Source organism: Hippocampus comes, unplaced genomic scaffold (assembly GCF_001891065.2).
Source record: "Hippocampus comes isolate QL1 unplaced genomic scaffold, H_comes_QL1_v1.1 scaffold242, whole genome shotgun sequence".
Lineage (NCBI taxonomy): Eukaryota > Metazoa > Chordata > Actinopteri > Syngnathiformes > Syngnathidae > Hippocampus > Hippocampus comes.
In genome coordinates, this window is record NW_017805385.1 from 394,820 (window position 1) to 407,029 (window position 12,210).

Below are 12,210 nucleotides of genomic sequence, written 5' to 3' on the forward strand. Positions count from 1 at the left end.
GTGTTTCAGCCTTGGCTAGTAGTTCTGGCATATATCCTCTCCAGATTCAAACGTAATGAAAAGTCTAATGGTCGGAGGCTGGGACAGAGCAGCCATTGATGGCTCCGCATTGAAGTGATGCTCAAGTCCTCCCATGTTGCTTACATTGGACTGGGCCTCTGAGATTAGAATAATATCAACACATAAGCCTTTGCTTGTTCCTCACTTCTCCATCGCTCGCTCGCTCGCTCTTTCTGTCAGTTGTTTTCTCTGGTTAACTTGAACGCTCTCAACATTACAACTTTTAAAAGATGGAGATGACATTTTGGACCACACCGGGTTAAAGAAGAGATATTTAACCCTAAATCTGTTGCCTGTTCACACAACCGTCAGCAAGTGAGTCCGCTGACATTTGCTGTGAACATTTTGTGCCAACCTGAAAATCACCTCCTCTCCCTCCTCCATCACATCGCAGATGTTAGGAGGCAGGCCGTCTGCAACTTTAAGGATGACTGTGTGGAGCACAGAGACCCCTCTCAGCTTCTTTATGGCAAGGCCAGTGAATGAAGGAGAAAAAAAAATGAAAATAAATATGTTCAGCTGGAAAGCTCAATCAAACTAGCTCACCAAACTCAGTCACCCTATTTGGAGGGACATGACAGCATGGATGCATCTGAGATTTGCGACATAACACTGAGCGATAACTTTTATCAAAAGTTTAGTACAAAAAAGGATGGGGGGGGTCACCATAAAAAAAGGAAAAACTGTAATTGATCTTTTATTGTATATTCTCATGTCAACTGCAGACATTCTCCTGCTCCTCACTTGCTAGAGCACCAAAAGTGATGTACGGGAAATGACGTACCAGAAATGATGCACCAGAAATGCCGCATTTGACCTAGCCCTTGTCTTCCATTCATAACAAGCTAACTAAACATGTTATTTTGCACATCTGTAGCAGTAAATAATCATTACCTAATAATAATTACCTCTGATGAAGAGCCCATCTTTTTTTTCTTTCTTTCTTCCTTTTTGTTTGTTTGTTTGTTTGTTTGTTTGTTTGTTTGTTTGTTTTAATCCAATGCTTTGAAACGGCATTACCTAATGAAATTGGGATTTCTACATCTGGATTATTTTGATCCGTATGACATTTTTTTGAACAACTGGCCCGTTGTGGCTATTGATCTTAAATTCCAAATGCGTTGCTTTTGGAATCCAACTTTTTTTTTTTAAAGTAATCTTCATCAAAAGATGAACAAATATATGTCAAAGCTAGTTTACTCTGCTTGTTATCGTGGCCTGCAATTAATTTTAGTCTTAACGTGCGTGTGTGTTACTTCATTAACTCCATACAAGTTACGTGACATTGAAACCTCCACCTCAATGTAATTCAATGACATGGGGCTCACGATAGAGTTAAAGTGACAGATTTGTATCATTTTCAAAGTGATTACTCTATTCAACTTGCAGTTGACTGACCCTCCCTGCTACGTTTGGCCAAATGCTCCTGTTTTCAGTAGCTCGGTGCAACGTAGGAATCACTCCAGGTCCACGTACGTCTCCTTGCATTGTTTACATTGCAGATGAATAGGGCTTTTACTTACTCCACTTGAAGCGCCTCCTCCTACTTGAGAGTGGAGAGCTACGGACACTCTTCACGTCCCTCATTTCAGCCACAAACTCAGCAAGAAGTGGGATCTCAGCGATGGCCGTTGGTATCAGACTCTTGGATACGCATAAGAAAAACAGTGTTTGCCGCATATTATCTGGGTAACTGGCACAGCACTCAGACGAAGTAGCTGACTTTCTCGCTTCTGAATTTGAACTGGCTTCGGGTAACAAACATTTAACTTTCCCCCCCACATTCACACAGACAGATAGGTGCTCTTAGGCTTTCATGGGTTCCAGCGGGTAGAAAGCTTTGACAGTCTGCACCGTGATTCAGAGATCAACATGTCTCTGCAAAAAGCCTTGGGCAACCATTAGACTTGCTGTTTTTGTGTGACTGTGACTCGGTCTCTTCATTGGGAAACAATCAGAAAACTCAAAGCAAAAAACCAAACAGGCGAGTGTGATCTCCCCATCCACATGCTACACTTGACTTTTACAGCCAGTGGAACCCCTAAGTTTGAACATCATTCTTTCCTTCAGGTAATATAAACTGATCCTGTTTCGACCTCATCATCGTAAAACCTAAATTACAGGTCTGTGCAACGCTGTGCCTTTCAGTTTTAAACAGTAGGAAGAAAGCCTTCAGGAACTAATATTTAAAACAGCGCCACCGAGTGGTAATGGGTTTTATGTACAGGTCAGCTAATTCCTGACAGGTTGAGGTTAGGCCCTAACAATCTCTAACCGTTAGGGTTAGGGTATTTTCCCTTTAAAACATCTTGAAAAATTCAACATTATCTTGACATTTATTTTAAAAGTGTTAAAATCATACCATTCACTTTACTAAGTAGGGATGACTCTATTTAGTCGGTAATATTACAAATTACTAATAGTTATAGGACATAGTGATGGTACAGAAACCTGTGATTTGATCAATTGGTGCATGGCGTCTGTAACTTAGAGCTGAGGACTGTATTAGATGAAAGATGCAGTGTATATCATCATATATATGTAGATATTTATATATTTATGTATCCTCGGCCTCAAAGCATAATTGCCGCTATATACCTCGAGGAGTACAGCCACCCTGATAATGAGCCAAACAAAGTTGGTCACCATCGTTTTTTTTTTCCTGCAGCATCTCCGAGGGTAACTGTAGACAACAAGCTTACCACCACATCGAATTGGTATCCAGGAGGGAAAAATGAGCAAGTCTGAAAAGATCTGCCATAGTTCTATAGTACGCTACTGTATATCAGTGCAAGGTGACTGAAATGGATACTTCTGTCTTCCTCTTTCATCCTCTGCACACAGAATAAATTGTTATAGCATCAAATATTCACAAAAGTTGCATTTTTGGCCTGACAGTTTGTGTTGAAGTCCACGGTGAAAATATAAGGTCAAAATTGACTTCATTGGATGGTACTAACATGACTAAATTCAACATTAAACACAAATATGCTTAATTACTTGTAACAAATAAAGAAAACAAAAAACAGAAGAATCTAGTTGCAGCTTTTATTAAGTCATGACAGGAACCTATTACAGTTTAGGGTCAAAACCAATTACTGACTGACTATTAGTCTGTATTACAAGTGCTGTATATTGTGTTCTATGTCAGGGTCCCCGACCACAGGTCCGCGGACCGGTAATGGGTCTCAGCCTGTTCGGTACCACGCCGCACAGAGACAGACATGCGAGCTGTGAGCAAATTTACTCGATCAGACGTGACGTAGAAAATATGCGCGACTCCAGCCAATCAGAGTCCCCCTTTTAACCTTGGTTGAAAAGTTGAAATCAACAGAATCCGCCAATAAATGAAAGAAGAAGCCATACAAAGAAAGTAATAGGAACAAATTCACCAAAGGTACAGCTAGCTAAACGCAAAGTGTATGGGCAGCCATGACTTGCGAAGATGATTTTGACAAGAGAAGTTCCTCCCCTCGTGGAATCTCCAGAGAGACGTGGAAGAGGAAGTTCTTGTGCGTGCTCTCTTGTCAAAAACAAGAAACCTGTTGAATCATTTGAACAAGTAGCACACAAGTGATCAAGTGGAAAGCATGAAAAAAAGTTTGCACAGCCTGCTCGCATAAACATTAGCAGTTCAGTCACTAATAACAAGCCAGCAGCCACCAGATCAAAGTAGCAATGAGGCTAACCCCGTATGTAGGATCGTAACTTAAAAAATAATTATGTCTACATGATAAGGTTTAGTTATTATTCCTGGTTGGTCCATTTCTTGGTAGTTCACTGTGCGATTTTGTTTTAATCTACATTCGTTATGCAGTACAATAACACTGTTTGAAATGAATGAATGTTAATAACATGTTGAATTATTCTATAAACATCCCTATTGTCAGTACCAGTGCTTTAAAACTGGCAATTTACAAGCGATGAAAAAAATGGTTGCCGGTCCGCGAACAGCATGTATTTGTCTCAACCGGTCCTTGGCACTAAAAAAGTTTGGGGACCATTGTTCTATGTGATTAAAACAAAACAAAAAAAAGTGCGATATAAATCCACTCATCCATCCATTTTCTGTTGAATGGTAATGTAACATAAAGAGCGTTTTCCCAAAACAAGGTAAAAGCCACATTTTATGTTCAAATGTTTTCTCTAACACTGTAAGTATAAATAGTGTTTCGAACATTTTTATGTCCGGGTATATATAATTAGTCAATTTTCTCAGAATGATCCAAATGCATTGACAGTGTTTTGGAGAAAAAACGTTTTATATGTACGAATGCGCGGTCTTGTGGTCAATTCGGAGTGAGGCTTGTTGGACGTCTCTGGGCATCTAATTCCTTTCTTACAACGTGTAGGACAAACAAAGTCAACTTAATAGGCATCGCCTACTTTGAAATCTGACAAACAATTCAAGACAAAATAGTCAACATAAAATGTGTCAGCAAACACGTCTTTGCGCCAATCTGGAGAGGAAGTCGACAAAACTTTTGTTAGAAATCATCATCATCGTTATGAAGTTGAGTTCTTCCTGGGAAGTCAGTCACTGCGGAAACAAAGTGTATTAGTGAGAGGAAGGGGCCTGATGTCCATCCACAACTCCTGGATGTGCAGCACAAGAATTGCGTTTGGACAATCAGCTCCAGACTCCCGGTCACAGCAAAACCATCCTTTTGTCCGCACAGTGCAGTGGCTTAAAAAACAACAACAACAACAACAATAATAATAATTATAAGAATAATAACATGGCAAAAAAAATGCACAAATTGTGTCTTTGAGGATTTGATGCTCCAACTTAACTTTAAAAAAAGGTTACAATCAAAGTTTGTCTGCAACAAGTCTCAACTTGTGAAAGTTTGAACTGAAATTCAAAATACAAGACGCACCTTCAGTCATGCATTTTCTTGAAAGTCCCAGTTTTGACAAATTTCTCCATCACTACATAAACTTTTATCGGTTCTATGTGCCTTCTAGTGAATCTCGGTTAAGTCCACACTCCTGTGCATCCGAGCTCAAGCGCTGCGTGTTCCGTTTGCCTCCTCTTGTGCTCCTCTCTGCCGCTTCCCATCTATCCATCTCATTTCATGCAGGAGTGGGGTTACCTAAGCGACTGGGCCTCAAAGGAGAAAATCTCCTTTTCTACAATTAGCTGTGAAAGTGACAGAAGGGAAAGAAGGGAGGGTTCCGTGACAATGGGGGGGCTTGAACGCAGAGAAGGAAAGAATGACAGCAGTGCACATGACAGGTACCAAGATGTAAAGTTAAAAAGTACTCATCTGATGTTTTTCCAATTTTTTGCAGTTTTTTGGATGAGGAATCTGTGGACGCTATCAAGATGGTCAAAATAAACGCATCCAATTATCTTTTTTACTTTTCAAAATGATCAATTTCAAGATATAGTTGAACTCAAAAGTAATATTTAATTCATTCGTCCTATTTTTTTCCTCCTAAAAAACATGAATGAAAATATGCACCGGCTGGCCTCTCCAATCGTCACGATGTATTACGATCGTTTACTTAAAATGATAATGCTCAATTTTGGCATGTGCAACAGAGGTATTCCTTCAACAGTATGCGTATCATTGGGGAGAGCTGTTTTGAATATTTTGCGTATCCTCTTTCACTACATGCAAGGCCCAACGTGTAACAACAGTGCAGTTCCAGCAGAGCAAGAAACATTAACCTCTCTGACAGTGTCAGTCAAACCTGATGATATCTTTCTAGGTACCGGTAGGTTGTTTCTGACAAGGATTTCATTTTCAGGTGCACCCAATACTGTGGCCAATAAGTAGCAAACTCGGCGGCATTACCCTATGGCATACTAAAGTGAAAGATGCCCATCGTCGTCATCTAAAAAGATGCAGAGGGAGTACCAACTGAGTAACCATGGGGAGCAAAACACAAAAGGGTGTGGCGTGGGAATGTCCCCCAGAGGTCAGGAGTGAGGCTGAAGAGGTCAGAGGTCGGAGCCAGCTGGACAGCACACAAGAGGAGAGGAGGGTGAGAAAAGACGGTGAGGGGTTGGGATGCTCCACAAACGGACGAAGTGGACCCAATGGGACATTAACATTGAACTGATGGGAGACTCGGCGGCCAGCGCCTATTAACAGAGAAGCTAAGCTGTGACACACTCATGCGTAATGGGCCGTGGTAATCGACAAATGACAAGAAGCTCATTGTGGATGCAAAAAGCAGCCTTCCAAAAGCAGTGTACGATTACAAGGTTGTTGGGATTATCAGAAATGACGCCTAACTCCCATTTACTATAATTTGGAATAGAGATGTAAAATTCATAAAATGCTCAACTCTAAAGTGTAGGCTGTATTGGAGTTTTTCGCCATTGGTTTGGCTCGTTTTTTGAAATCGAAATGACATACCGGTATTATGACAAATGAAATCTATATAAAGAGCACATATTTTGCACTGATGAAAAATTGTGTCCCCCTCCAGGATTTAAATTGCTCCCCATCCCTGTTCTATGTTATCATAAGTGGTTTTCTGCGCTCTTTGTCATTGTTCTGCTGATAGGGAAGCATGTCACGTCCATTTTGAACAAAGCCAGTGAGAAGTCAGAAAACAATTGACAGAGGTGCATGATATTTTAGTGTAGCTATATGGTATCCCCAGTGAAACAGAAATCACACGGTTACATTACATAATTCTTTGATAACTTCTCATTACTGTACTTTTTCTTACCTGTTGTTAAGGTTGATGTCTCTCTCAGTGCGGAAACAATTCTAGCCAAGTTGTTTACAATAATATTGTGCATATAATCATAATGCGATAGATGGTCATCATCATCATAAGCCAAACAACATGAAGAAACTGTTCAGCTGTAGATAAGAATCTACTGGTCACTGCAGTTAAGTTACATGTTTTGCATTTCTTTTATTGATCATTTATTTTAATTTTTCACAGTTGAATGATCAGTTGCGCGGTGAAGAATTATTTGTGAACAATTCCCACGGTTATAGCCGATCGCCGCAGACCTCAGCACCGTGGACAAGGTCAGCGGGGCCAGCAGGCCGTCTGCATCAGGTCCATGGTGGTCCTAAAAAGGAGCATCTTGAGCTCAAGCAGTCGGGGTCAACATGCAAATGTTAACCCCTGAGTGAAAGCAGTGGATCAATGTTCTCATGTCACTCTCTCCACTCATGAATGTGTCAGCCGGCACGCCGCAGTGTTTTCATATTTAATCGCATTCACACATAACAATGGGGGAGGCAGCCTTTGAGTTATCCTCTCACACTCGTGCACTGATTTAGTGAGACAAGAGAACGATAGCGAAATGAAATTTGTGAATATAACACAATAAACCGAGTGGTACCAGCTCACGTTTGCACGTTAAAAAAAAAAAAAAAATCTTCCTTATCCGGCACAATCCTGGCAGATAAAGTTCAGTTGCCGCCTCTCAGGCAGGCCCACCCACTGCTGCCCCTCTGTGGTCAACATGGCACCAGTTACTCCACATTCATATGCACGCTCCGGTGGTCCTTGTCCCGGGGCCCAGTTCTGGTAACAGTCAGCTGACGAACCGCTCCAAAACCAAAGGCCAAAGGTGCAAGTGTAGCGCAGACCAAGCCAAATGTGGGATGATGTGGAATTCTGTGCCATCTGTGCCACCAGATCCTGAGTGCTTTGCTCAGTGATGAAGACAAGGTCCATGTAGTTCTCTCGGCAGTAACTCGAGGCTTCCATCCAAGTCATGTTTTCACAAATTAATATCAGGTTTCCTGTGACCTAAATCGACTCATGTTTTCTCGTCTTGTAAATTTGTATGGAACAGTTAATATAAGAAGTTCTGTGCCAATCTTTTGTCTCCGTTCTCTCCCAAAAATTCGACCAAAGTGCATGTTTCACACTCGCTGTATGATATTTCCAAGGGTTCTGAATTGCTTCCGTTTTTAATGAATGGTTGTAAAGTGCTTCAAATACACAATCATAGATTTGACAAGGTACCAAAAGAAAATCTGTCCGGCAGAGTAAAAATAAAATAAAATGGAGCTTGTGATTGATTATTAGACAGTTTCAACATGTGCCTAGACCTGCATGTAAAAGATATTTATCATTAATTTTACTCCCTGCTTTGCTACACTGCATCTTTAAGTTAGTTTTATCTCTGTATCACTTTGTGGTATTTCTCACAAAGAGACTAATGAATCAAATCAATCCAGTTTTCATGAAATGCCCACCTAAACAAATGTGTTTTGAATTGCTCCTCCCCCCCCCTTTATATTGTTTTAACACAGAAGTGGCACTTAACGTAAAATCCCTTGAATAACATTTTTTTCCTTTTTTTTTCCTTTTTGCAAAATAAAGACCCCAAATCGAGGAGGTGTATTATAAAGTGGCTAATCGGAAATAATTTTGATGATGAAAACAACTTTCAAAATTGTTCAGATGTTCACCTATGCAGTTGTAAAAAAAAAAAAAAATTTTTAAAAACTCACTGATTTATAGTGCATTTTAAACGCAATGTAACTCGATATACTTCACACACTGTTACTAACAGTACAACATTTAAAAGCAAAGTAAGGAAATAAAATTACTAAAAGTGCATGCAGTGCAAGAACAAGATTTCTGAACAAGTTTTTAAAAAGACTTACATTTACAGTGGATAACTGTATTGTTTTCAGTGTCCCAGCCTGCATCGCAGATGGAGAAACACCACCTGCAGACGCATAGAAATGTGGCGTTTCTGCCATTATGATGAGTTGTTTGAAGGTGTTGTGACAGTCACTGGCAGTGTGTCCTGTGTGCTTGTCTGAGTGGTTGCAGGAAACTTTGCTGGCTGCACCAAAATATAACACAACAGCGATGCAGTACGGATGTGTACAGTATATATAGATGCAGCTCTCCCCAAAAATGTGGATATCAACGGAAGCTTGATTTATTTCATGTCGTTTAATTCAAAAAAGTGAACCTAAGCTTCTATACATACACTTCGGGAATTATAAGTCCTGAGGTCTTTTCATTTTAATGTTCAGAGCTGATAGCTGATTAAAAAAGAAAAACTGCTAAAATTACGAAAAGCTGGTTATGTAACCTCGATTTTACTGTGCTGGATTGGTCAGAAAACTCACCCGACATGAACCCTGTACAGAATTTATGGGCTACTCTATTGCCAAAAGCAGTGTAAGATACACCAGACCAAATAAAGCACACAAGCTGAAAGGCTGCTATCAAAGCAATCTAGACATCCAGAACACCTCAACAATGTCGCCCGCCTCCATGCCACAACTTATTGATGCAATAATTCAAGCAGAGAGATCTTCAACAGTAGATATGGAGTGAATGTACCCGTTGGCGGAGGTGTACAAACAAAGGTGCTGTGTGGCACCATAAATGTTTTGACTGACTAAACACTTAACACCAGTGAGCCTGGCTTCCATTTTCAAGGGTTTTCACTTAGCTTTGCCAACCCTTCGTGGGCCAAGGCACATGTTGACATTAATAGAAAAAAGTCGCAGGACCCCACCAAATAAAAATCATACAGTGCGGCCGTGAATATTCATGGGGTAGCATTTTTGAATTTGCCAAATTGCTGATATTTTGGGGAACCTATTTTTGTGTACAATGTTCAGGCCAAATCCATGTCTAAGATAAAAAAATAATGCTGTGGTTCCATCTGGTGGCATCTTGACACCAAAATACTATGCTGAACTAAAGGGAGGAGTTTCATTTCGTCTGGCCCTAGCATTGTCTAATGTAAAAAAAAGTGCTTTGCCAACATCTTGTGACATCAAGAGACATTTGAAATCTTCAATTTTCCATTACTCACTGAATTTCACTGTCCATGGCCAGGCTAGGTCCCTTTCCTTCGCTAAAACCGTATACTATATGCTAATATATTGATCTCATCTCAATTGACTTACACTAATGATGCTACATGTGGTTGGTAATCATTGTTTAGACAATAAGATTGTCATTTTAAATTGCAGGCTCGAAAAATAAATGAGTGTTATGTAAACCACGAGCCCCTATGATACAGTTGTATCTGTTTTCAGTTGCAACAGTCTTTCACCTATTCAGGGACATATTTTCATGGAAGCCACAGTAGCAAGGTATGACTATAAAACATTGTAATCAGTCATCAGTTTATTCATATGCGCTTTCTGGAATCACTTTTTTTCAAATCAATGTAATTAATATCATTGGGGGTTGTTTACGCGCATGATGTCTTCTCTTTGATGTGAAATTTGAATTTTTGCATACAGTTGAGCTCAAATTACATTGTTTGCAAACGTTCAACGGTTAGCCACGTCCAAGTGAAAAAAAGTGACGGGTTTGGTTTTATGGAGCTGTTTGAATTTTTCACATTTTGTTGCTTCATTGCAAACTTTTTGTAGGTTTGTAAACATGTACACCAATACTTGTCCTGTATACAGTTTACGACAGGTGTAGCTTGATGACAAATAGACATGAGTCAATTTATGGCCTTGACACGCAAAGGTGCGTTCACTGGCTGCTACATTTCAGATCATGCCACTGGCTATCATCTTGGAATATAGCGGACATACAGTCTTGATCACGGTAGCTTGATTGCTGCGGGTTTGACAAGCGGAATGACGACTCGCTCCCATCAGACCACCGCCACGTACCTCGAAAGAGGCTGATCCACACATTTTGAGATGTGGACACATTCTGGACTTCCTTGTTCTCTTCTGCTGAGCCTCCACTGACCAGATCCAAAGATAAATCCCTGCTGTGCTTTAAGGCGTCCTTCCCTCCATGATTTAGTGATGACAACAATAATGTAGCCACTTGGAGTATCACTGTTCCCTGCCAGATTTTTTTTAAAGCATGATTTGTGACATTGGTTGAACAATGACTGCAATTTCAGGATTATATAATTTTAAATTCGTACTTGCCATGCCTAACAAAGCTCCTTTGGTTTTCACACTCACTTTCAAATCATTCTCCCTGTGAATCCATAGCCCCACATGAATGTTGACCCAATCCCTACGGATTTACCACCTTCCAGTTAAAGAAATTGAGTTTTTTTTATTCAGCCACGCCCAATGCCACCTTGATACATCGCCCAGCTCCAGTCCTATCCACGATCTGACGATGTTATTTGGAACAGAGGCAATCAGATTGCTATCTGTCAGGTTGTTGATCGTGGCAAGGTCCGTGGAAAATGCCAGTTTAAAGGAGCAGAGTTCTGTAGAATGACAGCTAACTTGTTTGGTAACAAAAAGAAAGACACATATTGTTTGGCAGAGAACTCATAACTCTAAGTACTGTCCAATTCAAAATATGGTGCTAGTGTTCACACATCTACATTTATATTATAATGCATTTGCAAATGGGATATACAGACGAAAAGTTACAAACCTGAAAATAGCAGTATTTAAAGGGTAGTACTCCTTTTCGTCGAGACGAATGCTTTCAAGAAGAAAAGCTGCAAACATTTTCAGTGATGTGTGTGTGTGTGTGTGTGTGTGTGTGTGTGTGTGTGTGTGTGTGTGTGTGTGTGTGTGTGTGTTTGTTGGGTGGTCCATTTCCCAAAAAAAAACCCGCCACCACACATAGGTGGATGCCCGAGGCCACCACCCTGTTTGGCCTTCTGCACGACGTTGGTTTCATATTTCTTGACTAACTCAAACATTCAACCCCAAGATGTTCATTTCCTTCAGGACACCTTGGGAACTATTTATTCCACTTTCCAAATCTCCAAATGTTCTCTATAAAACCCCCAAATGAAGGGTCATTTTACATCATTACCTCGTCCTTTTCGATTTATCGACCGTTGAAAACCATCTTTAATTTTCTGTTCAACGGTTCACCAGTTGAATTAACTCACCAACATTTGTCATACTTTTAGTCCGAGTTCCTTCGCCTTCCACCCACCCGTTTGGTAACAAAAAGAAAGACACATATTGTTTGGCAGAGAACTCATAACTCTAAGGACTGTCCAATTCAAAATATGGTGCTAGTGTTCGTTCACACGTCAACATTTATATTATAATGCATTTGTAAATGGGATATACAGAAGAAAAGTTACAAACCTGAAAATAGCAGTATATAAAGGGTAGTACTCCTTTTCGTCGAGATGAATGCTTTCAAGAAGAAAAGCTGCAAACATTTTCAGTGACGTGTGTGTGTGCGTGTGTGTGTGTGCGTGTGTGTGTGTGTGTGTGTGTGTGTGTGTGT

General features: G+C 40.3%; 1 protein-coding gene across 1 annotated transcript in view; it reads right to left on the bottom strand.

Annotated features, from left to right (window-relative positions):
- Nucleotides 1–6,746: 6,746 nt before the first annotated feature.
- Nucleotides 6,747–12,210, bottom strand: part of LOC109517548 (uncharacterized) — a 5,858-nt gene continuing 394 nt past the window's right edge. The window contains exons 2-4 of the mRNA XM_019872766.1: nt 10,517–10,836; nt 10,428–10,458; nt 6,747–7,794 (exon numbers count right to left, since the gene is read on the bottom strand). Coding sequence (XP_019728325.1) covers nt 7,423–7,794; nt 10,428–10,458; nt 10,517–10,836 — 723 coding nt within the window. The 3' untranslated portion in view covers nt 6,747–7,422. The remainder of the gene's footprint in view (nt 7,795–10,427; nt 10,459–10,516; nt 10,837–12,210) is intronic.